Below are 27194 nucleotides of genomic sequence, written 5' to 3'. Positions count from 1 at the left end.
GGAGCCAAAGGCAGTACAAAACTAAAGAAAATCCTTTATCTGTATAATGGAAATACATTTAAAAGAGAGACAAAATAAAAGTGACTTCAAGGAAATATGGTTGGGGCAAATCTATTATTCTCTAACAAACCTTAAAAAGAGGAATATGCTCTTTTCCCATAATAATAATTCCCAATAATAGATCAAATTACAATTATTGATTATAGATTTATTATCCTCAAAGGAGATTTAAATGACAAAAAAGTTACAATCAGCTTGGTATATCCCAAAAGCAAAAAGATTTTAAAAAGAAATTCTTTAGGCTTCTAGATTCCTTCCAAGAAGGAGAAATAATTTTAGGATATTATTTTAACATTGAATGCTAGATTAGAAAGAGCAGACACTAAACAAAAGAGAGATACAAATCTAGATCTTTATAAACAGATGATAGTTTTATATGTTCTCATTTTATTCTCATCCACATAAACTTTATATGATGATAGACTGAATTTTGATCACTAACATTGTCTTCCAACAAACTATAAACATAGAATTACATGGTCAGCTCTTGTTCCAACCAAACTAACATTTAATTTGAAGGGTGGGGAAGAAATCAATCTCCAAACAGATTGGCACACTGAATTGTTTCCTGTTACAAGATCCAGACAGAGCAGTCATTTAAAAAATCTTCTCATATTTTGAACATAACAACAAAGATTACATACTAAGGGGTCTTTCTTTGCAAATAAAGCAGTTATGAGAGGTCATTTTATTAATAGTCTCTCCGTTGAAAAAGTGAGACTACAAGATAGATTGCAACTGGTACACGAGATGAAAAACCAAAAATCATATCATTAAAAAAATAGTTCAAACAAAATCCTACAAAAATGCATCAACTTAAGTTGCAAGCTAAACACCTTGCTAAATGATAAAACAGAAAAAGCTCTTCAGATATACAAAACAATTATTCTGTGAAAAGAGGGACAAAAGGGAATAAAGGGGATAAACTGTTAAGCAGAAAGCTAAAAGAAAAGCGAACTATCAACATAATCCTCCACGCATGGTTAGGAATGAAGAGAGGCAAAAAAATGGGAGACGTTTTTTCATATTATAAAAATATTTACAAAAGTTATTTTTGTATTAGAAAAATAAAAATTATGAGCTAGATTGTGCCTTGAGGTAAAGTCCGGAGTATGGGACAGCGAATAGATGTGCTGCCCCAAGAGGAGCACTGGGAAGGCATAGTTCTCAGAGACACTTGTTAGGGACCGGAGAGGGAGTACTGGGCAAGCAATCCTTGTGCTTTCCCTGTATGTTCTGTGCTCTCAGTCACAAACTGTAAGATCCATATGGTTGCTTGGGGTTACTAGGAGGGGACTAGGCAGCCTTATTACTTCTTGTACTCCCATATAGCCACAAAGGATGACAGTTTTTAGTGTTAAATAATGTGAACCTCCTCATATTTCATTTAGACATAGTTCTGCTTGAATAATTCATCAGAGAGGAAAAAAATTAGTATTTATAAATGATATGAAAAATGGTAAAGTCCTAGATCGAGATGGGTTACCAATAAAAATATTATAAACATTTATAGGGAAATTGGTAAGTCCTCTTCCAACTACAACAGCTGTTGTTCCCAAACCTGGAAAGAACCTTACATCATATAATCCAGTTTCTTTATTGAACTGAGATGTAACATTCTCACCAACATATTGGTGAACAAACTACCTCTTAGAGATAATTTTAAGTTATCAGAGACCAAATAGGATTTATAAACAATACAGATAATCTTATATGGGTACTAGGAACATTACACTCACCAAGATAAAAAAAAATCCTCTACTACTCTTAGTTAACTGCTAAAAAGGCCTTTGATAGGGTTGAATGAAGTTACTTTTATAAAACTGAATGCCTTGGGAATAAGTTCCCAGTTTAAGAAATGGATAATATAAATGGAAGCAGATCTAATATCTTTTCTTTCCAAAGAGACACAGGAAAAAGAGGTACCATTGTTATTCACCATTAGCAATGGATCTATTTGCCTAATATATATGCAATAATACAAGGATAAAAGGTGTTGCTGAAGGACAAGGGGAAGTTAATCACCTTGCGCAGAAATGATGATTCTTCAAAATGTGTGTCCCTATGGGTGCTCCACTCTAGGGGTATCTGCATCCCTGCCCTGCTGATCGGAGAACTTTAGTAGTAGTATCCATTCAGCCCATGCATTTGCTGCCCCGTCATCCTCTGCCCCGAGGCTACCCAGCGCTGCACGGGTGTACCCTCCTCAATTCCTTTTCTAGCACAGAGTCACTGAGAAGAACTCAGTGGTCAAGGGGAGGAGGGTGGGTCACGGAGCACCCATAAAAACACACATCTCGAAGGCTGGGGATTCAGAGTCGAGCCTGTTATGGATGATACTACTGGGGCACCGAATATGGTATCTGAAGCAGAGTCCACCAAGATGGCATAGTGCTTCGCAAAGGTATGTGCAGATGCCCAGGGAGCTGCTCTGCAGATTTCTGATATAGGGATACCCTTGGAGAAGGCGACAGACGAGGGGCCGATCTTATACAGTGTGCGCGTATTGAAGATGGGGGTGTTACACTGCAAATCTGGTAACAGAGTTTGATACAGTTCAAGACCCACTGGAGAGCTTTGAGCAGCAACTGCTGTGTCTTTTGACCTATCAGCAAGGAAGAGGAAGAGTCTCAGAGATTTTCTAAAAACTCTTGTCCTGTCCAAATAGAAGGCCAAGGCTCTCCTCATGTTGAGCATATGGAGGATGGCTTCCTGATTATCCTGATGAAGTCTGGAAGGTGGAAGGTGAATGAGTTGGTTCATGTGAAATGCAGAAGTCACCTTGGGAGTGAACTTTGGATGTGGTCTAAGCATGACTTTGTCAGGGAAGAACACTGTGCAGGGGGAATGCGCCCTCAGAGCCACTATCTCTTCTCCTATCCTTCTTGCTGAGGTGATGGCGATCAGGAATGCTGTCTTCATGGAGAGGTGAGTTAAAGGACAAGTGGCCATAGGTTCAAATGGTGGTGTCCTTTTCATACTAGATTAAGATCCCATTGTTAAAGCCATGCATGGATACAAAATTTATATCTGCAGATGTGCATATCTGTGGAGTTGCATGGCTCTAGCGACAACGAGTGAGATCAGCCAGGCCATGACCAGCGACCAGGAACCACAGTGGCAAAAGCACCCAGCTGTCCCTTCCACACAGCAATGTGCATCTCCTGTCTGGGAGGGTGTGAGCCGCTTGCACAAACTAGGGTGACCAGGGACAGTTACCTGTGAACCTGGCGCCTGCTCCAGTAGGAAGGGCTGTGAGTGGTACAGCCATGCTGGAGGAGCTGCCCAGGCTGGATGCTGGCTCCTGTGAGCAATGGCCCAACCTGCTGATGCTTTTGCCACTGAGGTTCTTGATCCGGTAGCTGGCCATGGCCCTGCTGATCTCGCTTGTTGTCACTAGAGCCCTGCAATATCCACTTTATATCCAGGGATATCTGCATCCATGGATATAAATTTTGTATCCGTGCAGGGCTCTACTCATTGTGGGGTAGGAAGTCTGGGTTGAGGAAAGAGGAAACCTATTTGTAGTTGAGTGGGAGAAAATGGAGTACCCTTCTACCTGCTGGTGGAAGCTTGCAATTGCTGCCAAGTGGACTTTTAGCAAGTGTGACGGGGCAAGGCCAGATGGCTGTAGTAAAGTAATGGGAGACAGATATATTAGCCACAGGCTAAACAAATCCCTGTTACTAGAATAAGCAAATGGCAGCTGCTCCAGGTCAATTAAGACACCTAGGGCCAATTAAGATCTTTCCAGAAGGCAGGGAGGACAGCTAGGTTGATTGGGACACCTGAAGCCAATCAGGGGCTGGCTGAAACTAGTTAACAGCCTCCCAGATAGTGAGGTGGGCGCTCATGTCACGAGCTGCAGGAGGAAGTTGCGCTGTTGGAGAGACTGAGCAGTACACATCATATCAGGCACAAGGAAGGAGGCCCTGAGGTAAGGGCGAAGTGGAACTTGAGGAAGTGGAGACTGCTATGGGGAAGTAGCTCAGGGAATTGTACACACCCTGTTTCTAAAAAGTCATCCACTACAGCTGGTACTATTAGGGTCCCTGGACTGGAGCCTGGAGTAGAGGGTGGGCCCGGGCTCCCTCCTTTGCCCCCTGATGAATCACTGAGACTGGGAGACGAGAGAGACTGTGCAAGGGAGGATAGCTTCTCCTCACCTCCCTGGCTTATGATGAAAATGGCTCAGCAGGCTGTGACCCTTGCCTCTAGAGAGAGAAGGGCTATGTGGAGGGTCACAGTGAACCTCTGAGGCTAGTGAAATCCGCCAGGAAACGTGAGACCCACAGAGATAAGGACAGAGCTTTGTCACACAAGCTAATACAGAGTCCCGATTTTTTGAGAGTGAACAGATAGTCTAGGATTACAGGTAGAGTGGCTTTATCCGGGGTGATGCCTTTGGGCTGGCACCAGATCTGAAATCTAGTCTACTTTTGTAGGTAGGTATGACAGGCAGTCTGTAAACCGAACCAAACTGAATGCTTGGGGGCATCTCATGCACAGTCTGGCATGAGCTATAACCTATGTGTCTGTAGTCATAAGCCCCAGAAGCTGGAGGCAGTGTCTGGCTGAAATTTGGGGGCTGGATTGCACTGTCTCTTGAAGCATGGAGAGGTTTAGGAATCTGTGATGTGGGAGGAGCACCCTCGCCCAGATGGAGTTGATGTCAGCTCCTGTGAATTTTAACCTCTATACTGGCATCAATGTCACATTTTTGTGCATTGATTTATAGGCCCAGACTCTGGAATAGATTCAATGTGATATGGGTGTTTGTTCGGCTTCAATGAAGGAATGTGTCCCGAAGACAGAATTGTCCATTAAGGATAAATCATGATGCCCTGGGAGGGTAAGTGGGCCGCCACTACTGAGAGGACCTTGGAGAATACTCTGGGGGCCGATGAGAGGCCAAAAGAGAGTACTCTGTACTGGTAGTGGTCTTGGTCTAAGGTAAACCTGAAGCATCATCTGTGACTCGGTATGATCGAGACGTGGAAATATGCATCTTGAAGGTCGAGGGCTGAGAACCAGTCTCCTTCTACTAATGCTGGAATAATTGTTATGAACGTGACCATCTTGACCTTCTGAGCCTTGACAAATTTGTTGATCACTCTGAGGTCTAGTATGGGTCTCCATCCTCCCTTTTCTTTGGTATTAGGAAGTAGTGAGAATAGAAGCCTTTGCCTTTTAAATGTGTGAGCACTGGCTCTATGACTCTTATGCTGTAGAAATGGTTTATCTCCTGTTGTAGCAGGCTCTCGTGAGAAGAGTCAACTGATAATTATAGTGCATTTGTTGTATGGTGTTCATTAGATAAAGAAAGTCTAATATGCTCCCTTAATTATCTCACACAGAAAGCTTGGGGTGGGGACGAGGGAGTTCTGCATCCTGTGTAACCAGTATGCTACCACGCAGTCTTATTTTCACACTGCCTTACTCCCTGGCAAGTAGACTGATGAATCACTTGGTTTAAGGACTGTCTTGTTTGTTGTCCTGTCTGACCACTATTAAGACATTTCCAAATCCTTTGCCTGTTCTAGTTCAATTGCTTTTTAACTTGGTGTCTGTCAGGAAAGCTGAAACTCCAATAGTGATGTAAATGAACTCTTATCTTTTGACACAGAATGAATTGCTCTCTGACCTTAGCACATATTAACAGGATTAACATTTTTAATAGCGCTCCAGTCATTTTACTTTCCTACTCCTTTGTTTTTAAATGAGGCTTTCCACTAGAATCAAGGAATATCAGGGTTGGAAGGGACTTCAGGAGGTCATCTAGTCCAACCCCCCGCTCAAAGCAGGACCAATCGCCAACTAAATCATCACTACTTTCACAGTTCTCTGCCTTGTCCACAGTAATAGCCAAATCAATTGTAATACCACAACAACCCAATTCAGACAATATTGCTAGAAATGGAAACTATTTCCTCACCTGTTTTAAAGGGATGACAGTGAAGTATATGTTTTAAAAGGGTTTATCAAATTTAATATAAATTCCCTTCAAGAATATATAAAAGAAACATTATTAAGGTTGCAAAGTCAAGCACTCAAAAGTTAGGCAATACCAGAATTCAAGTTATCTGTGCAATCCTATTTTTTCCCCATAATGTGTGTATGGATTATGGTAAATAAATTATATGATAACATACAATTTTTCCCACAGGAAAGCTGCCAGAGATGGATGATGATAAATGTAGGGCTGGCCAAAAGACAAGAATTCTGTTTTGTGAAAAATTCTGAGATTTGAGAATTTTGTTTCATTTTGCATTGGAACAAAACTGAAATCTGATTTTTTTTTAAATGAAAAATGAGAGTCACTTATCCCAGAATAGCCAATAACCCAATGGTTAGGCTACTCACCTGAGACAGCAGAGTCTCAGGTTCAAGTCTCTACACTGCCTTATTTAGAGTAGGGACTAGAACTTGCGTCTCCCTCATCCAAGGCCTAACCACTGGCTATTCTGGGACGGACCAGTTTCTCTGTCTCTTGTTTTGACCAGGAATTCCACTCTGGACATTCCCAATGAAATTTTCATAGAAAATTTCTGCAAAAAGTGTCAGGTTTGATGGATTGGCGAAATGCCTTCGTCAAAAAATTCACAACCAGCATTAGTTAATTTAATGAGGCAGTTTTTCAATATTTCTTTTTATCTCCAAAATTCAATGAGGGGTCTCATGTTTTGCTTATCATACACCATCCAAACCCTGCTTGGAATAAGGAATTATTTTATTCCATCATGGGTTATTCCATTGCATTTAGCATTGAAGCACTGAATACCTTACAAATAGAAAGGTATTTATCTTAACACCATCCCTGCGAGCTAGGGAAGTACTCTCATTTTACAAAATGGGAAAGAGAGATGTATTTAAACCAAAATTTTCAAGAGTACCCATTAATTAACTTGAGACACCTAGGGCTGGATTTAATTTCAAGATATTGAGCACCCCCAGAGCTTCCCTTGACTTCAGTTGTTTTTGTGAATGCTCAGCTCATGAAAATCAACCACTATGTATCTTAGGAAAGACACCCAGAAAACGTTGGTTAAGTGACTTGCTTGGCATCACATAGGAAATCTGTACCATACTGGAGACAGGGATAGAACCCAGTACTCCTTGGAACCAATCCAGTGTCTTAAACTACAATATCATCTTTTCTCTTGCTGAAGCCCATTACGCATTTGAACCTTCTAACTTCTGCAATGAAGTCCTCTGACAACAGCATCATTCCCCATCCACCTTGTGTGCTACCTGACAATTTTGCAATCTCAATCTAAGATTTTGCCCTGTAACAAATTAATAAAAATTGCAAAAAAATCTGCTTTTTGTTTAGTTAACACTTATTTGTTGTCAATGTCTGAATAAACAGTTGACAGGGAACGGGAGAGATCTCTTTATGAAAAAAACATGGTTCCAACCACTTCTATTGGGGTCTGATAAAAGGCCTATAGAAGTCAATAGGAATCTATCTTTTCATTGACTTTAGTGGGTTTGAATCTGACCCTTCATGTCTGAGAAAGCTCACAACCTGCATCTTACATCTCCAACTAGTCCTCTAGTAAAGTCAGCAGAGACTAAATGTGACATTCCTGACACTTCTGAGGTAAGAGGGGAAAAAACCTTTAAACCTGAACAACAAACCTTGCAGGCCTTTGTTTTATAAGAAAACAAGAAAAGATGCACAACCCCTCTTTTTTTTCTTTGTAGGTCACCTTTAAGGGCAAATTCCAACTTCCATTCTAAGCCTTCTTTTCAGAATGCTTTCTCGAACAATTTTGGAGAGAAATTTTGTGTGCTTGGTGACAGTCCAAATGGGATTTGGAGAGCTTCAGGAAAACTAGTTGGACTATTTTTGAGTTATTTGAGAATGAAAAAACACACCTTCTCCATATATTTCAATCAGAAATTTTGAACTCAGATAACTTTAAAATAGTTGAAACTACAAGTCTTGAATTCATCTTGTTTTTGCACCTTTCCAAGAGATTTTAAAAACAGCAAAAGAGCTAAGGAATGCTGATATTTGAAATCCTTAATTAATGCTAGACTTTACTGTTTTTTAAAATATCTTTGTCATACATTTATACATATCTGTGGCAATATATAAACACACGTACATAAATGTGCATGCATACAGAGGGAGACCCAGTTGGCCCTTATGTCATTCCCAATGGGAAAAGGGTAGCAGGAACTGTTTAAAAGTAGCTCTTCTGTACCATCCTACTGCAACGATGACTTCCTGGCTCTTCTGCCGTCTGCTGCACAGCTCAGTACAATAAACGGGTACACACTACCTGTAGAGTCCCCCTCCATCCAGTGTCCCTTATGCAATAGACCAGGGTCAATTCTGCAGCCTTAGAGGACCTCTATGGCCATGGAAGAGGAGGTTAAAGTTGGCCCTTATGAAGTTTATAAGCTCTGCAAGAGTAGAGTTTGTAATCTGTTAAATTTATAATCACAGAGCTGGGACAAAGCATCATTTATAGGCTGCACAAATTCAACAAAGAAAGACCTGAACATCTTTCCTCTATTGAAATCTAATTTCTCTCCTGCCATCTGAATCTTTAAAAATATTTCTGTATCAAAAACTCTGTGTTGAAGTTTTTCTGTACTGAATTCTTAATGAATTATATTATCACTGCATTGCACCTGTGATGCATATATGCCCATCATATCTTTTCCCAGGGGAATATTTCTAAATAGACATTAATTACAACAGAATCTTAGTGATAGGAAATTTCCTACAACCTATGCACAAAACTCAGTTTCCAATCACTTATAACTTCACTATTAAAAAAGAAAGTAGCCTGGAGATCAGTCTTTAGTGAGAACAGGACATAAAAAAAGTTTTTAAACATTCACCTGTTCTGAGTTATAAGTCATCAAAAAAGCATTAACCAAGATATTTGCAATGCAAAAAAGCACATTTTTCAACCTTCTGTAACTTATTGGATGAATGGATTTTGCTCAGACTTTCTCAACAATATTCTCATTTGGGCTGGGAGGTCTAAGTGTGGGAAATTTCAGGCTAAAAAGAAAAAAAATTGAGAAACTTGTAAGTGAGTAAAAATAGGATATGAAAATCCCAACTTAATTATAACTATAGTGGTCATTACAATGATTGATATATGTAGTACTCTTAAGAGACAAAAACACAGTACATGTACACTGTTAAATATAAGGATGAATAAAACTCCTTTCACAGGGGGTAAATAGATTAAACAGAGTAAAGTATATGAATCATCAAGAACTGTAGAGAAAGTAAAAATACATTATGTGAATCTGCTTGGTGGCCAGTATAAAGTATAGTGAATTTTGCTTTATGAAGAGGCAATTATTCATAGAGAGTACAACAATGCCCGTATTACCTTGGGGGGATGCTTAAAGTGAAATCAGGATCATCATGGCTGAATAGCTGGTTTATTTCAGAGAGTTTATAACCAGTACAGGAGGAACAGAGGCTGAAATGGAGCAAATGCTGCTCTAAGAACTATATTGTCAAGTGTAAATTACAATAGCTTTCTAAAAACAATCATTAATAACAATTGCAGGTAACAGGATTTACATTAGAAATCTGCCAAAACGAAAGACCCATAGTCAATTTGCCAGGAACTAGAAATCTGAAGGCGTTGCATAACATTGATCAGATTCCTCCATGACCATCTTGAATACAGCGGTACAGCCTGCAAAAATCACAAGGCCCAGCATAGATTGCTACAACTTGAGCCAACAGGTGTTCAGACCTGTAGCTAAAGTTAAAGGTGATGGCAACCATAAACTGCACTGAAGAAATCAGTGGGCTGACTGGTAGACTAAACTGAGAACAGAATATACACTTGGCTGGGTTTCAGGCAACACTAAATCCTAGAACTGATTACAGAAAAAGAGATATGAAAGACAGGAGTTAACATGCCAGGATTAAGCACATTCCTTTTTTCTTTACATGCTTTTTTCATGAAATCACACATATACAGACAGAGAGGCTTGGGGAAAAATCTTTTTTCCATGTCAGAAAAAAGTTTACTTTTTTAAACTGCAAAACTGGATGTTAGTGTAAACACTGATGAGGATAGACTGACTTCTGAATTATAAATTACTGACGTGGATAAAGTTGTACAATATTGAAGCTGACAATATGATTTATTAGAAATACTTTCTATCTGCTACAGACATGAGTAAATTAGGTCACATTTGATGTCATTTTAAATTGGATGATTATGTCAAGAAATCTTACAGCAATACAATTAAAGTTGGTTTTAATTTGGTTTAATTATTTGTATTTCAGAGATGGAGCCAACTTCTCAAGGATGCTGCTCTTGAGGCTGACAAGAGTTGCAGTTTAATATATCTTTTTCCTGGATTCATTATGGTTTTGGTGTCTGGCCCCTCACTTTTCCTCCTCCCTTATCCCCAGAACAGGTGTCCAATGTCAGGTGAAGACACCCAGAGCTATAGGTACAGACGCAGGGGCTTAAGAATACTGGTCACAGATCCAGCAACAGCTGTTTGCTTGAAGTGCCAAGGTCATTATGATTTCCTTCTCCTCCCATTCTCAGGGGAAATCCCTTTGCTTTGCCAAGCTCTGAGAGAGATCTGGAAGTTCATGGCTAACTACTGCAGCTGCAAACCTAAATCTAACTAGGTAAATTGCTGTAGGGAACTGAACATTCATTACAGCTGCATAAACCATTGTTCCTGGACAACTGTGCAGAAGCTGGAGCCATGCTTTTCAAACAGAACATATAAGTAGAGCAGCCCAAACAAAATCACTGGCAACTGTTGTATGCTGGACAGTAGCAAGGTGCTCAATAAAGAGAAGTTAGTGGCTGGCTAGACTAGAAACCCAGTATACCTGCTTGACAAGGATTGTTCTGCCCTGCGTGGTGCAAGGTAGAGTAAAGCATAGGGAAATCCTATGAAAATATATCATTTAACTGGATGCAATTATGAGCAAATGGAAATTATTTCAATTATTTCTAATATAGAAACTGGTTGTGCAATCTCCATCATTGGAGATTTTTAAGAGCAGGTTAGACAAACACCTGTCAGGTATGGTCTAGATCAGGGGTCGGCAACCTTTCAGAAGTGGTGTGCTGCGTCTTCATTTATTCATGCTAATTTAAGGTTTGTGTTCCAGTAATACATTTTAATGTTTTTAGAAGGTCTCTTTCAATAAGTCTTTAATATATAACTAAACTATTGTTGAATGTAAAGTAAATAAGGTTTTTAAAATGTTTAAGAAGCTTCATTTAAAATTAAATTAAAATGCAGAGCCCCCTGGACGGTTGGCCAGGACCCAGGCAGTGTGAGTGCCACTGAAAATCAGCTCACGTGCCACCTTTGGCACACATGGCATAGGTTGCTACCCCTGGCCTAATAATACTTAGTCCTGCCATGAGTGCAGGGGACTGGATTAGATGACCTCTCGAGGTCCCTTCCAGTCTTATGATTCTATGACTAGGAAATGTGAAGCTAAATCACACCTGGGTCTAAACCATATCCACTGAATCAAAAGAAAAGACAAAAAGGTCATTTTAGATCTTCTAGTTCACCTCTCAGGCAAAGTCAGTTCCCTGTGGGGATTACTAAGAGACACTAGTCTCAACCACAGTTAAGGATGAAATGTCTTCCTGCTCCAAGGAAAGAGAAAAGAGGGAGAAATGTACAGATGGACAATTTTAGTTTAATGATTTGAAAACAACAGAGAACTTGAGAGTGCCAAGTGTCCATTGAGTAGAGAGGAGAATTCTTCCTCAGTTAAATTATTTTTTGATAATGTAGAATATCAATATTAGGTATTATGGTATGATATGATATATATTTGTCATTATATCATGTAATTTTTTAGTATTGGTGCTTTCTTATTGAATATTCTGAGTTTTTATTTCAGCTCTGTTTGATAAATACAGAGCTGGGGCATTATGACAAAAATTATAATTATATTATCACTTTGATTTGTGTAAAATGAATAGATATGACTTCAACAAAAATCTAGATTATGAAGATAGACTTCCTTTATAACGCCAGTTTTTACTATCTCCCTAAATCTAAAATTGATCCATATGAATTATCATAGACATTTTATAAAAGGATAGAATTTATTACTCAAGTCAGAGGCAAAATGAACAAGGCATCTGTAAGATGGGGTAATTGAAAAAAAAATTGGTGTTTTCATTTTTGGGAATTTTCCTAACTTTCTGGAGCATCCACCCAGGAAAACAGTCTAGTCCAGAGAGATTTGTTTTAATTGGTTGTACCTGGCTAGTACCGCTTCCTTAGACAGAAGTCACAGTAGCTCTCTGAGCAGAGCACCAGTAGGATTAGGCCCATATTTTCTTTCTGTCTTGAATGTGAGATATGCCAAAGGGCTAAAGCAGTGGGCACACTGAAGGGACCATATTAAGTTGAAAAGATATACAAGTACAAACATAAATGCAGGTGTTTTTTAAAATGAATTTTATGGTCCATATCAAATAGATTGCACAAAAATCTGTAATGTCAGTAATAATACAATCATTTTCTCTTTCAATTTAACATAGGAGAATTTAGATAAATCTCCATGCATGAGATGAAGTAAATGCCCTATTGTGCAATATAACTAGTTCTTATATCAAGAAAGGCTCTCTATTTGGGTATGCTGAAGTGAATTCCACATGTAGGATTTTCCCTGAGACTATTAATCCTAACATGGAAGTGAAGATGATAATGTTAAGATGTTCTAGTCACTATTCTAGCCTGCACATTCTCCTGGGTAGGCTGACTGGATCCTAGGTGTCATATACTTTTGCGTTTTAGCATGCCATGAAGGGAAACAAAAACTTGTCTACAGGTTACAACTTTGATTTACTTTTTCTCTTAAGCTTCCAAAATAAAACATGTAATTTCAACAGCAAAATAAAACATACCAAAAGAAAACAAACCAAAGGAAAAAAATCAAGGAAAATATAATGATAAAAATATAAATCACTATAAAGGGAAACTGTGAAGTAGCTGAGACCCAAACTTGACTTACTGTTTGAAATGGAAAGAGAAATTCCTATGAATTCTAATTTTACTTAAAAATACTGTATTCTGTCAAAAGGTATTTAAAAAACAAACCAACGAAACAAGAACAGTGAGCATTCACATAATTTCAGGCATAACATGTAGTCTCCTTTAGAACTCACACCCCTCATTGCTGAGTCACTGAGGTAACAGGTGTATAAAAACAGGTGTGATTCTTATTTGCCCTTTTACAAGTTGAAGATGTTGTCAAAGGACAAAATTAGCATGTACATTATATTACACTGAGCTCAAAAACAAAGGGAAAAAAAAGCAATATTCAGCCAAATGAAAGAAGCACTAGCTTGGAGAAAATAAATGTTATTTTCAAGCTTTGAAGAGCATTTTTACAAAGAGTAAGTATTCACAGGGCACTCTGGGTAGGCAATGCTGATTTAATGTAACATGTCCAATGATGGATTAGCAGTTCTGTGATGGGGCTTAATCCCCATCACCTGTAAGGCAACAGAAAGAACCCGATTAGTTATGCTCTACACCTGGGAGATGATTAATTAATTTTCTCTTGGCTAGAAGAGGTGGAGCTAGGCTGAATAAGAAGCTGAGGGAACTCAGATAAGGGGAGATCTAGAAGACAGGAGCTAGGGAAAGTACCCTATCCCATGGAAGGTCTTGGAGGCAGGTCTGCTGGTTTGGGACTGGCTCTGGCCTGGATGCAGCACTACAGGAGTAGGTTTATCTCCTGTGGGGCATTCTAAAGTGGAGATGAGCCCCAAGCTAGGATCTGTGAGGACTAGAAAATGAGGTACGAGGCTGTGAAGGGTGGAAAGCCAGTTTAAGTGGTACATGGGTTCCCAGCAGGAAAACCCTGGGATGTCAGTATCCTGACAAGGAGAGTATCCTAGAGGCAAGGATGTACATCTACAAGCTCTAGTCATGTTCATAGAATCATAGGGTTAGAAGGGACTGCAAAGGTCATGTAATCTAACCCCTTGCCAAGATGTAGGATCATGGGTGGCACTTATAAGAGGTTTGGGGAGGCTAAGCATTCCCGAAAAAGGCTGGCCATGCAGGAGGGCAAATGTCGTGGATGTGGCATCAGTCACCTCCCTTTGGAAGTGTGCCAGCCTGCCGCTTTGCAGCGCTGGAAGCCAATCTCGCTAGAAGTGTGTGGGGGGCTACTGGGGCCTGGATTGTGGCTCTGCCTGTGCTCCATCCCAAGGCTCTACCCCTGTTTGGCCTCTTCTCCCCCACAAGGCCCTGCCCTTACTCTACCTCTTCCCCGTAGGCCCCCTTGCTGCCTGCTTGCTCCTTTCCACCATGGGGGAAGAGGCAGAGAGGAGCAGGCAGGAGGCTCGAGGGAGGGGGCAGAGTGGGGACAGGAAGAGGCAGAGTTGGAGTGGGGCCTTGGGAGAAAGAGGTGGAGTGGGAGGAGGGGCCATGGTTCAGGCACCAGTGGCCCCCTCACTTCTAGGGAGCTTCAGGCGCTTGCGTGTAAGCCTCCCCCAAACAGAAGACTCATGCGCCGCCTATGTGCAGGGTGTTAAACATTTAGGACTAGATTCTCCACCCCAACTGAGCTCTGCTTCGGTGCAGCAGAGAAGAGGAACTTCAAAGGAGCTTTTGTCTCACTGATCCTGGGCTACTTAGCACAGGCCTATGATAGAGCTTCTGAAGAACACTGGACTGGTGTATGGTCCCTCAGTGCTCTTAAGCAACAGAGGATCAGGTGTAGCTCTGCTCTGCCACGCCACTGAAACACTCCTTCCCTTCCCCAGTGCCAACACGGCAGGGGCAGTTGGCAAAGAAGGTGGCTACACTACCAGCTTTCTGCCAGAGAAGAGCTCATCTGGGCACAGGGAATCCTCTGCTAGCTATAAAGACTGAAAAGTTAAAAGCAAATGAATAAAGAAAAACCGCTAAAACAAATTACTGCCCTTTTACGTGTGACTAATTTTTTGTTTGCACTTTTCCTTTCGTCACAGTCAAAATAATTTCTGTTTGCCTAAAGATTTATTATGTGCCAATCACCATGACAAGTTGGCATGTTACATCATTTAAAAACAATGCATTAATCAACACAGTCTGCAACAGAGTGCAAAAATTGCCATTCTTTGATTAAAATCCCACCCAAAATAGAAACATATAATTTCTTCATTACACATGAAAGCAAAAGACTATGCACATTTTACATTACAGACCCAGTGGAATACTGGGAATGAAGTCCTATTTTCCCATTAGATAGTTTGCTGGTTTTCAAAAAGAGCACTAAAAACATATCTACGGTAACATGCAATTCAACTTTTAGATTTTATTTTTTTAATGGCTATTAATTTAGTCTTTGCCACACTTAAAAATATTTTCATGATTTAAAAAACTAATGATTTCATCGATCATACATTTCCTGACAACTAATAACTGGCTGAGGCCTCATCTCCTCCAGTCACCCATTAATTGCCCTAACAATTATCCATTGCTTCTAATATCTGGCAAACATTCATTGAAAAGTTCTACATAATTATAATATCAAAAGGAACCACCACCAACATTAATTAGCCTCCTTGTTGGCAGTATCCTCAAAGAAGGCAAGGACTAAATGAGCTATGATGATGAACTCTGCCTTAACTTCTAGATATGGGTCCTTTAGGTCATACCGAAAGCATATTGACATGTAGGGACAAGATACATGAAGCTTGCACTATACTGCTCATGCTGTATTGTCTTCCGTTGATAAACAAAGGACATTAATGCGGTAGTAGTATCTAGGACCGTTAATCTGGCACCTTTCATTGATGTTAAAAATTCACATGAAAGCCACTTCGCCTAGGAGAAACAGCAAATACCATCGAATATAGGAATTCCGTAGGGGAATGTAGGGGCAAATTTTCACAGGGCAGAGGCCCAACCTCCTTTTTCTGTGTGGACCACTGGACCCTGTAATCAGAAGTGCAAGTCCAAACACTTGTGACCACAATTCAACAAAAGGTGGAGAATGTGGGTACAAATTTTACCACCACAGATTGTGCCTGCAAAAACTGAGGTCACCCTTTTGATAATTTGGCCCATAGTTATATGAGCAGTTCCTTATTAACCTGTCAATCTTTTGTCTTCAGGCATTTCTCCTCTGGGAAGAGGACATCCTCACTCCATTCAGAAGCAAATTTGCTAACTGTGTAGTCTATAGTGACATGGAGAGACTAGCACAATCACTTTATTAATGACAGAATCAATGCCTCTCTCCCACCATAAAAACATTTATGATAAAATGATGGGGTTCGAAGATCAAAAATATATCTCCTGCTCTATAGAGATTTCATTTGTCCACTCATAGAGCAAGATTAGCAGAGTCTGTTTACCATGTCTGGATACAGCTTCCCACATTTTCAGTCACAAAAACATGTTACTTTATGGCAGCAGAACGAACACTGGTTCATCAATTTCAATATCCTGCTTTAGAAACTGGCCAATATCTGATACTTCAGAGGAAAGGGGGAAAACATAATGTGCCTAGCCAGCTGTACAATGCTACATTTGTAGGAGAAACATTCACTTCTACCCCAGCTTAGTTCTAAAGCATGAGATTCAATTATTTACAACTTGACACATAGAACTATAAATGTAATTAAGGGCTATAACTTTATCCAGACGTTTCAGAAAACCACACGCTGTATTTGACTGAATGACCTTCTGACACAGGAATTCCATAGATTGATTGCATATTCTATGAAATAGTTATTTTTCATTCTGCTAATCTTACTGGCTCTTAATTCCATCAAATAGTGCCTTTGTTCTTGTTTTGTCAGACAAGGAAACCTATAGTATATTACTATAAAGGGTAAGCAGACAACCAAATCTAATTTGTCAGTTCCACAATCAATATATATTCCATAACTAGCCTTGTCTTGGGGAGAGGAAGAGCTATACATACCCTTACTGCAGAATTCCCATAACACAGATAGTCTTGTCTCTCATCTATGGGACATACCTAACAATACAGAGGACATCTGAGAGCAATGGTGCACACTTTAGTTCCTCCCTCTTTGTAACTAGTTTTTCATGCTCCACAGTTTTTGGAAACTGGGGGATGACATTATGATGAGTATTTGGTTGCTGCTACACTTTCAACAAACATATTGAAAGACTTCCTTCATTACTTTCAGCACACATAGCACATGCAGAAGCCAGAGCGAAAGCGAGAGCAAGAGAGAATGACAGTGATAGTAAAATGGCTGAGATACAAAGAAAGATAAAATAACGGGGCCATTGAAAAACTAAGCGTTGTTTTATAAATTTAGTAGGCTTAGTTTTATACTTTGGGTACAGTATTTTTAAGGCACAAAACTAAAGGCCAAGTACTTTTAAACATGTAAGTGCAGCCAATCTTGTCTAATTCTTGAAGTGAATAATTATTACAATTTTAAAAAATAAAATGTTGCTTGTTACAATTTGTAATGACTGTCTAATGAGTCAATGACAGGCAAAGTTATACTGGATAACTGCTCAGTCAGTACCACTGCTAGCTAATATAATTCCATCTTTCATACATAACCATCAAAAAACCCCAGTTAACATTAATAAGAGCTAAAGGAATGAAGCTTGAGGATTTTCACCAATGGGAAAAAACTTTAACAGCAACAAATAAAACATACATTAACATAGTTTGTCATAATATAGACTTAGAGCATTAAAACTCCACTTCTCCTAAAACAAAGAAATCTCTTTTTTCAAGGAACTAGAAAACAGAAAAGCCCCACTAGCTTATGTGTATGTGTACCATCGCCCTACAATGTCTAGAGACTAACAGACTCTAAAAACCTAGATATGGCTAAGAGTAAACAGACATTCTGATGAACTGTTCTTTCTATCGTATGCAACAGATTCTTAGGTTGGCCATGCTTATAGACACTCATAGAGGCAAGTCACTGGCGAATAGTTTTTGACACTGAGGAACTGGGTCATATGTTCAGTTTTCCACCTGCATCTGGCAGAAGCAGCTTGCTGAGCTGTCTTCACTTGGGAATGGCCACAGACTCTGAGATTTGCAGTTTCTCACTTGTCTTTTTTTCTTTCTCCCTCCCTCGTATGTGAGACCCTCAACTGACACACCTTAGAGGGTGAGTGGTAAGAATAGGCAAATGCAACTAGTCCTCTATACACCTCTGTACATCTCCTCCAGCTGTGAGGGATTGGCTTTGCCCTTGACAACCAAGAGGGACAGACCTATCCTGGCCCCTCTTAGGAAGCACTGTAGTGCATTTTAGGAGACAAAGGAACAAACACCTTCAACATGGTCTCTGGGGAGAAAGGTGTTTCAGACAGCTCTTTGTATCTTCTACTGGGTGGAGAAGCAAAGCCTAACAGTCTCAGTCTCCTGAACACAGGGAAAACTTAACATTCAGGACACGTGGCTGAATTACAAGGGTTTTTTTTCCAGCAGAGTGGGAATTGAACAATACTGTATTTCAGTGAGTCTCCTAGAGTGGCAGATTCTGTATATTGACTTATTTGTAATGGACATCAACAAAAAGTTAGCTTCCCTCTGCTCCAGATATTGGGAGATAAGTATATGTATTCAAATTCAGCTGATCAGACCTTCAGACCTTTTTCTGTCTTAAATTGGGTGGTCAGGAAAATCAAAGTAGACAAGGCATATTCCTAATGTCCTTATATTGGCCTTGCAAGCCCTGCTTCTCCCATCTGTGGGAAAATCAATTGTCCCTGTCCTCTCAATTATTTCTCATCAAAGATCTTGTAATGTATGTAAAATTCATTCTGTTGTCAAGACATAGACAAGATCAAACTGGTAGTCTGTAACTTGAAAGGATGGACCAATGAGATTTCGGTTACTCTGATCAATTAGAAGGTATCTTGCTTCAGTCCACTAACAATGCCACTTCTGTCATATTTTAACATTATAGTGTCCTTGATCATGATCTCACCTTTAAGTCCACATCATTATAAACTGATCTTTCTGATCAGTAAAGGATCCATGTGGCTAAGTTGGGAGTCATTGGGTATCCTCTCGTATCGCACCATGATATTTAATTAAAGCAATGGCAAATTTTATTCTTTTAATCAAAAGACCTGTCTCCAGATATAAGCTGAATTTGATGAGACAACTGATAGAGCAAAAACTAGGTTACTACGTCATTGTTTTCCTGCTGAATAGAGAGTGACTTTACCTCTGCAAGAAGGAACAGTAAACTGAACGCCTTGGCAATCAAGAAATCTTTTGTGCAGTGTTTTCTTTGAGTGGACCTACAAACTACATTCTGATTTTACACCCACATATGCTTCTTCTTAACTCAAATTATTATTCATGTTCATTCTGCCCCAACCCTTCTCACCCTGAGGAAGCTGGGTGTCTATTTGGCTATAAAATTTTATTTAACAAATCAGATTTTCATCACACAAGAGGAGTGATGGTTTGTCCAGAGGTTAGGTTGTTAGCCTGGGACATGTGAAATACAGGTTCATTTCCCTGTTCCATCACACACTTCCTGTGTTATCTTGGGAAAAACTAAGCTAGTGACTAAGGCTTTCGTACTGTAATGAGCTTTATGTGGGCACAATGGTCCACTCATGTGGAGCTCACAGAACTATTGGGGCCTGTGCTTCTACTAATTATGACTTTGCAACATGAGATAGAGTTAATTCTCTTCTTAGGAATTCTTAAAGGCTCTTTGTAAAATATAGAAGGATGGCTGCTTTGGTTCTAGATTAACTGTGAAGTAAAAGGAGCCAATTTTATATCATCACTTTTCTGACTGTAACTTCAATTTAAAGTATCTTCCTTTTCAGGTTTTATTAAATTGATAGGATCCCTTTAAAGTATACATACCCTGAAGCAGATGTAAAAAGTAGTTAAAAATAAAGTGTGTTTTGGGGATAAGATGACCTCCACCAGTTTTTGGGGAAATAAGCAGGGCTCTTTTAATGTAAAGATAAACATAAAAGTTTTTTTAAAAAAATGTATTTCATTAGAGGAACCCAACTCATGACTTTGCATTACTGGACATTTCTTGTTAGGGGGAAACTTGTTTAACTGATAGAAAACAGAAGAATTAACCCTATAAAGAACAAGGAAAGAGATATGTTTAATGAAACAGTCAGTGGTTCTGACACCTGCTTGAAAATCTCATGAAAAGATAAAGACTAAAATGTAGTGTAATGGTACATTTTAGCCTCCATTACTATAAATGAACTTTAGAAATCCATAAAGTAATTCATATGTAAAGAGGCAATTATTAATCAGAGTGAAACAGCCATTTCTGAATAGCCTTACTATTACTCAAGTTTCAGCTATACTACTGAGCACAGGGTAAAATGGTCAGAAAGCCTGAAAAAAGTGTCTTGCAGTCTGGGCATTTCTGTGTCCATCATGTGAACAGTCTCATTATAAATTAATAGGTAATTAAAGAAATTTTCTTTATATAAGCTCAGATCATATGTAAGTAATAGTTGCTTGGTTTCACTTTACACTGTGGTGGTCCCAGACTGACATGGTGATACTGAAACCATGCTAGACGTGGTTGCAGAGTGAGCATGCAGAATCAATCCCCAAAGTGTTTTTTCCTCATTTGTGCACAGTACAAGGCAATATAAAAAAAAAACTCAAACAAGGGTGATGGGTGAGCATGTTGACTGTGATAAAATGCGTGCAAAGTATACCTCAGAAACACTATAGGTGGATGAGCACGAAGGGAGCCGAGTCTGGTTGTGCAGCGGGGAAAAGAAAACATTGTTAAAAAGGAAATGGTGGCACAGTAATGGTCTCGGAAGGTTTCTGAATAGGTGGTTCCAGCACTGAGACATTAGCAGGGGGTTCATTTAGTTTCTGAGACCAGATACTTCTGTGTAAGAATACCCATAATTTAGTTATTTAAGGCGGAAGCTTCTTTAAAAAAATTATAAAATAATGGTTATAAATAGGAAATTTGAAGTAAGGATTCAATCTTTTCTCCCCCAAAGAGGTGGTAATGTGATAAGAATACCCTCATTAGGATATTCTGGAATGAGGTTTTCTAAATATCTCTCATTTAATCCTATAGGTTTTATTCTAGCGCTGCAAAGTTCACAATGTGGAACACATTAGAGACTCTCTCCTTTACTGTATAGCCTACTGATGTCATCTGGTTAGGCGCACAGTGTCAGTTTTTTGATACTGGAATGATCTCTCTTCCATCCACTCCTCCAAAGAATGGGAAATCACTACCATTCGCAAAAGCTATGTCAGTAAAAATAAAATGCAGAAACAGTCTCAGTTTATTCATGGGAAACTTGGTTTTCCCAGTAATTTGAATCTCAAACCCCTTTCCCAGATGGTAAGTATTTCATTTTTCATATACAGCATAAGAATTCCAAGGGCTACGTTCTGTTCTTCCTTACACACCATGTCTTTCTTTGGTCATCAGTTAATATGAATTTCAAGAAGTGTTGCAACGTGGTTTTCCCATCAAGTTATGCCAAGAACTGGATGTAAAGATCCAAAACAGTCAAATAAATAAAAAAAAAAATCAAAGAAAAAAGAGAAGGTGGCTTCTACAAGTGAGTTAAAAATATCCTGTTTTGAGTTTTATGAAAATCTGGATAAATGAGTGGCCTGATTTTCAGAAGAGCAGAGCATCCAAAACGCCAACTGATTTCAGTAGAATCAGTAAGTGTTCAGCACCTGTTAAATATCAGACCAGATACATTAAAGATGATCCCAAGGAGAGCTTCTGTGTATGCCACTTGTTCTCATGGAGCACTTGCTAACTTAGGTAGCTTGATCGAATGAACTGGGAATACCACTCCAATGTGTAAGTAACACGTTGGCTTTCTTCAATATTAGGCATGTAGATCTCATGATTCCATCTACTTTTTTCTTCATCAAATGATAAAATATCCAATTCCAGAAAAATTCCCCCCTTCACGCTTAGCCATGTTCCATTATGCCTTGATTACAGAATTCTACAGAGCTGCTCATGCATCACCAGAAATATTTTAAAATTCTGTCCAAAAATAATTTTGCTCCTCTCTAGCATTCTGCATATCATGAATTTCCCTTGTTCTTCCTACATTCTATTACTAAGGAAATCCATATGAATAGGGAATATTTTAAGTGTGCATGTCTGCCTGACACTTATTACCTCCACCTGATGTAATAATTATTTGTGACAACACGGAGCAGCATGTTGTTTTGGAAAATGATTATGTCACAAAAAGAAAATAATGACTTCAGATGAATACAAACAGCAGAAGATGCACTCTGAAGAAGCAAAACATTCTTTTCCTACATCCTCTTTTTGCAAAAGGATTAGTCAAGAAACAAGTAAAAACAGGATACAAAGCAAGATTGTTTCTAAAAGGATTATTTTTCAAAGTTTTCCAAGAGATGTTGAGTGTCTTTTCATTTAATTATACAGCATGGTATTTTGTTATTCATACAGATTTTGATGAGCCACAATCAAGATTTCAGTGTATATTTTTTTAGTCATAGTTTCCATATTTTGTTTTTGGAGGGTAGGAAGAAAGAAGATCCATTAGCTTCAGCTTAGTAAGTGAAGATCCAGAGAATGCAGTACTAAAAAGTAACTTCATAGCAGTGGCTTTTCAAACATCAGAAATTAAATAAACAGGAATAGCAGAATGAGGGGTTTTGGAAGTTTACTCATCCGGGCTGGAAAAGATCTCCTGAGTCATCCTATCTATTCTATTCCCCACACAACTGCAGGAGTTATAGATGCATAAAGTCCAAGGCCAGAAGGGACCATTGTGATCATCCAGTCTGACTTCCTGTATAACACAGGCCATAGAAATTCCCCTCTTATCTCTATAGTAAACCAGCATGTGCTTTATTTAGTCTCTTCTTAAACATCTCTTGTGAGGTGGCCTCCCTTGTCAAATTATCCTATGGCTTAATTGTCCTCACTCAGATATTTTTTCATCAATATATAATTTAAATTTATGCCTTAGCTTCAGGCTCTTATTTTGCCTGACATTTAACCATATTAAAACATACTTATTCTTGTGTTATAACTTTTAAAATATTTACAGGCAGCCAGTAATATTCCCTGTTCTAAAATGTATATGTTAACTTCCCTTCACCTTATTTTATGCATAATTTTTTCATCATTTTATTCAACCATGTTTAGATTCCCTTTAATTTAGCCATGTCATTTTCTTACAGTGATGAGCTCTAAATTGCACAAAGTGCTCCAAGTGTGGCCTTACCATGGCTTTAAGGAAAAGAACTATTATCTCCCTGCTCTCACATGATCCTCCATATACACATTCCAGTATAATTTGTGCTTTTTTTCGAACAAGATCACACTGTGAGCTCATGTTTAATTTGCTGCACACTGATAAATTCCTGGATCCTTTCTGCATCACTGCTCTCTGACTAACCACATCCCATTTTGAATTTATGACCTGTACTAGTATACCCTAAGGGCATTACTCTTGCATTATCTAAATGATATTTCAACCCATTTCTCCATTTTTCTTTAAACTCTCTTGACCATTCAGTACTTTCTCTCTAAAATCAATTGTGTTTCCATTCCCCTCCTAATTTGATGTCATCTGTAAATTTGAATGGTTGACCTTTATGCATCTCCTTCCAGCTAAAGGGAGGAACTTTCCTCATTTCACATGATACCAAACAGCCCCTGCACATTACTTGAGGTGAAGCTACCCAAAGTGTACTAAGAGTTCCACGGTATGCATCCGATGAAGTGAGCTGTAGCTCACGAAAGCTCATGCTCAAATAAATTGGTTAGTCTCTAAGGTGCCACAAGTACTCCTTTTCTTTTTGCGAATACAGACTAACACGGCTGTTACTCTGAAACCTGTTATATCACAGACACTCAAATAAGGGGCTAAATCCTCAGTTGCTGAAAACTGGCATAATTTCAAACTTTAACTGAGCTGTGCCCACTTACAGCAGCTAAGAACATGACTTAGTAACTTGCCATGAGCCTGATGCATAATATACATATTGCATCTGCTCTAGTCTTTATTAATGAGACAAGGTCAAAAGGGACTGAATGGCCCATAAATATAATCCTTCATCATAATCAAAGAAGGGAGCTTACTCAGATCAAGATGAAACACTGCATGTTGGGCCCCAAGCCCTTATGGGGTACCATTCTATAGGAAAGATTTTGACAGCAGCCCAGGCTTAATCATAGAACATCCATGGGCGATATTTGGCGTCCATGCTGCATTTGGGCAAGTCCTACCTTGATCCTAAAAAAGGGAGTCTTTGATATGAAATCCATGTTTGTCTAACCTGCACACAGAGGCTGATGGACACATTGTTTCAGGAAACTGTGTATGCAGAATTTCCATGTATTTTCAGATTTAGTATCTCCTTATGGAATTTAAATGTTCTCAGTATTTTTCTGAGGAATTTAAACAAATAAAAATAAATATCCTAGCCTGTGTTACAAAGAAAATCTAAATACAAATTGATGTAGTGCTCTTTCTGAGTCTGCATGAATTGTCTCAGCCACCTCAGGTTATCAATTCTGAAAATGAATTATGAGCTTTAAAATATCACTGCTGTTAACTATTTCACTGTTGATCATTTGAGCAGCCAATGTGCTTTTATCCAGTGTAGCTGGATTCATCTGAAAGAACAAAAATAAGGCTAAAAATTCCAAAGTTGGAAATGATTAACTGTTCTATGAAATATTTAATTTTATTTAAAGAGAAAAGAGATATAAAGGTAACTGGAATATCTCCAGATGAAGAGAAATGGGAAGATATCGGATTGATGATCTCAAGGGGGAAAAGAAAGATCTCAATTCAGGATAACTTTTTTTTTGAAGAAAAGATATGACTGATTATATAAAATGTCATTTTAAAATTAAAACTAACCAACAAATATACAAATGTGTTTAATTTGCTAGTATTTGCATATATGTTTTGAGTTGATGTGCTTTAAAAAAATCTGGCAGATTTCCGAACAATTTCAGCAGAAACTGGAGGAAAAAATTCCACAGAATCTGGCAAAGTTTACTACAGATTTGCAGTGGATCTATTAATTAATGTGAAAGACATGTATTTGAAAATCATTATTAATCAAAGGTTCCACCTTAACAGAGTACAGAATTGTACAATAGCAAGCCCTCTTAGTGAGAAATTAATGCTAATAGCTACTACCTATTCCCTGTCCCATACCAATCAATACAGTTGCTGCATCATAGTCATGTGAGCAACTTTTATTTAAATCCCTTTCCAAAAACAGTGTGGAAAATATGAAAATTAATTTGAAAGTGCACTTATAAACTATTCCCTCACAATTTTCTTTCCAGATGCACAGCATTTACTGAAGATTTATGCCATTATTTGGTCTAAGTACTGACACTGATCTCTTCTCCCTCAGAAAGTTGCCTCATGCAAAGCATCCATTATTATGGCACTCATCAGCATATATAATTAAGGTGGGGAAACTGGCTGCAGATTTTGCCCATTTAATATCTTTCTTGCCAATGATCAGAGTCATCAGAGGAAATTTAGGGGCATCTGTGGCATCTACAGTACATATCTGGGATCAGACTCTGCCCTACCTACTCATCTAAAATAACTGCCCTTCATATGGTACAGGTCATGATGTGACAGGTAATATGGCATGGAAGAAGAGGGCAACTTTATATTAATCAGTCTCCCAATCTTGAGTTGTCTACTCAATCAATTCTCGAGATAGCTAAGATTACTGCAGATACATATTTTCACTTTGCACTTGTCTTTGTATGACATTTTGTGGGAGGATGTGTAGTCAAGTACAACTTTTGGTAGTATTCATTTTCAATATGCACTTTTTGCTAGCTATATGTTCACCCACTAATACTGTGGACTTGGGGTTGAGAATCCTAAAATAAAATACCCATCCTTTGCCCATATCAAACCTAAGAAGCTCAATGTTTCACCAAATGGAAAAAAAAAAAAAGGCATGCGCACGATTAGACTGTCTGCTTAGAAATGTATGCCAGTGAAATGACATGAGATCCAAAGTGCTCATCAAACTGATTTTACAGAAAGCTGCTGCCAGCCAGCAGCTCAACATCCTTGTATCTCACTTGCAAGAGATTATGAGCTCTGGGATTGGATAATGAGTAGGAATTATCTTTATGTCTGATATTTAGCTGAAAACTGAAATGTTCAGGTACACCAAAAGTAATAGGTAAAATGATCAGTCTAAAGCTCTCCCTTCTCTTTCACAGCACCATATTGGATTTTGCATCAAAATGGTGATAATTGTAAAGCCAGCTGCCTCAGTGTATGGGAGACACAAACTAGGAGAAGGAGCTACATATGATGTTTTGTAAAGAAGACTCATGCAACTGGTCTTTTTGCATAAACAAAGACATAATTTGCTATGCCTATCATGTTCATGTTTTTTCCTTATTTTCATATCATATTGCATGGTGCAATTTGCCCTTCAAATTCTATCATAAAGTCAAGAGGCGGGTCTGCAAAAGTCAAAACGACTTCTCTTTTAGGAATGAGGTACTGTCTGTAATGCTCTACTGGATACTTTATTGTAGTTTTTTTTGGCTCTATTAGCACCGAACACTCTTATAGAGGTGTCATGAATTATATGCTGGATACTAATCCTTATTTCATATGATTTTTTGCATTCTGAATAAGAATGTTTTAATTAGAACACAAATATGATAAAAATCTCAGAAGGTGCTGAATGTTAATTAAACGGATTCTACTAACTCCAAAGAAGCTGTGAAATTTGATTAGCTGTGCATTCAACATGAAAATTTCTATTTTTTTTCTTTGGATCAAATGAGGGCCCAAAGAATCTCAACAACAGAATTATATCTGAGCCAAGATTGCATCTGGATTACCTTAAACCAGCCCATAGTTTTCAGTTCAACTACAGCTTTTATTAGATATATGGCTGCCCTTCAAACCAGGGATACTTACTGGATTTACCGTATATACTCGTTCATTAGTCCGTTCGTTTATAAGCTGACCCCCCAAGATGGATAGGTAAAATAGTAAAAACTGTATAACCTTTCAGAAGCCGACCCTATGTTTCAGGGGTTGGCAAACTTTGGCTCCCGGCAGGTCAGGGTAAGCCGCTGGCGGGTTGGGACGTTTTGTTTACCTGGAGCGTTCACAGGCACGGAGCCACTCAG

The 27194-nt window shown here is 38.8% G+C and overlaps 1 protein-coding gene across 26 annotated transcripts in view; it reads right to left on the bottom strand.

Moving 5' to 3' along the window:
* Positions 1-27194, bottom strand: part of GPHN (gephyrin) — a 587889-nt gene that overhangs the window by 128039 nt on the left and 432656 nt on the right. For 2 of the 26 annotated variants that reach the window (XM_048851957.2, XM_048851969.2), the window contains one exon: positions 20728-20769. The exons of the other annotated variants lie outside the window; for them this stretch is intronic. In XM_048851957.2, the coding sequence (XP_048707914.1) occupies positions 20728-20769 (42 nt within the window). The remainder of the gene's footprint in view (positions 1-20727; positions 20770-27194) is intronic. 26 annotated transcript variants of the gene reach the window in all.

Source organism: Caretta caretta, chromosome 6 (assembly GCF_965140235.1).
Source record: "Caretta caretta isolate rCarCar2 chromosome 6, rCarCar1.hap1, whole genome shotgun sequence".
Taxonomy (NCBI): Eukaryota; Metazoa; Chordata; order Testudines; family Cheloniidae; genus Caretta; species Caretta caretta.
Note: the sequence above shows the minus strand (reverse complement) of the source record. Positions and strands in the feature narration are given on the sequence as shown.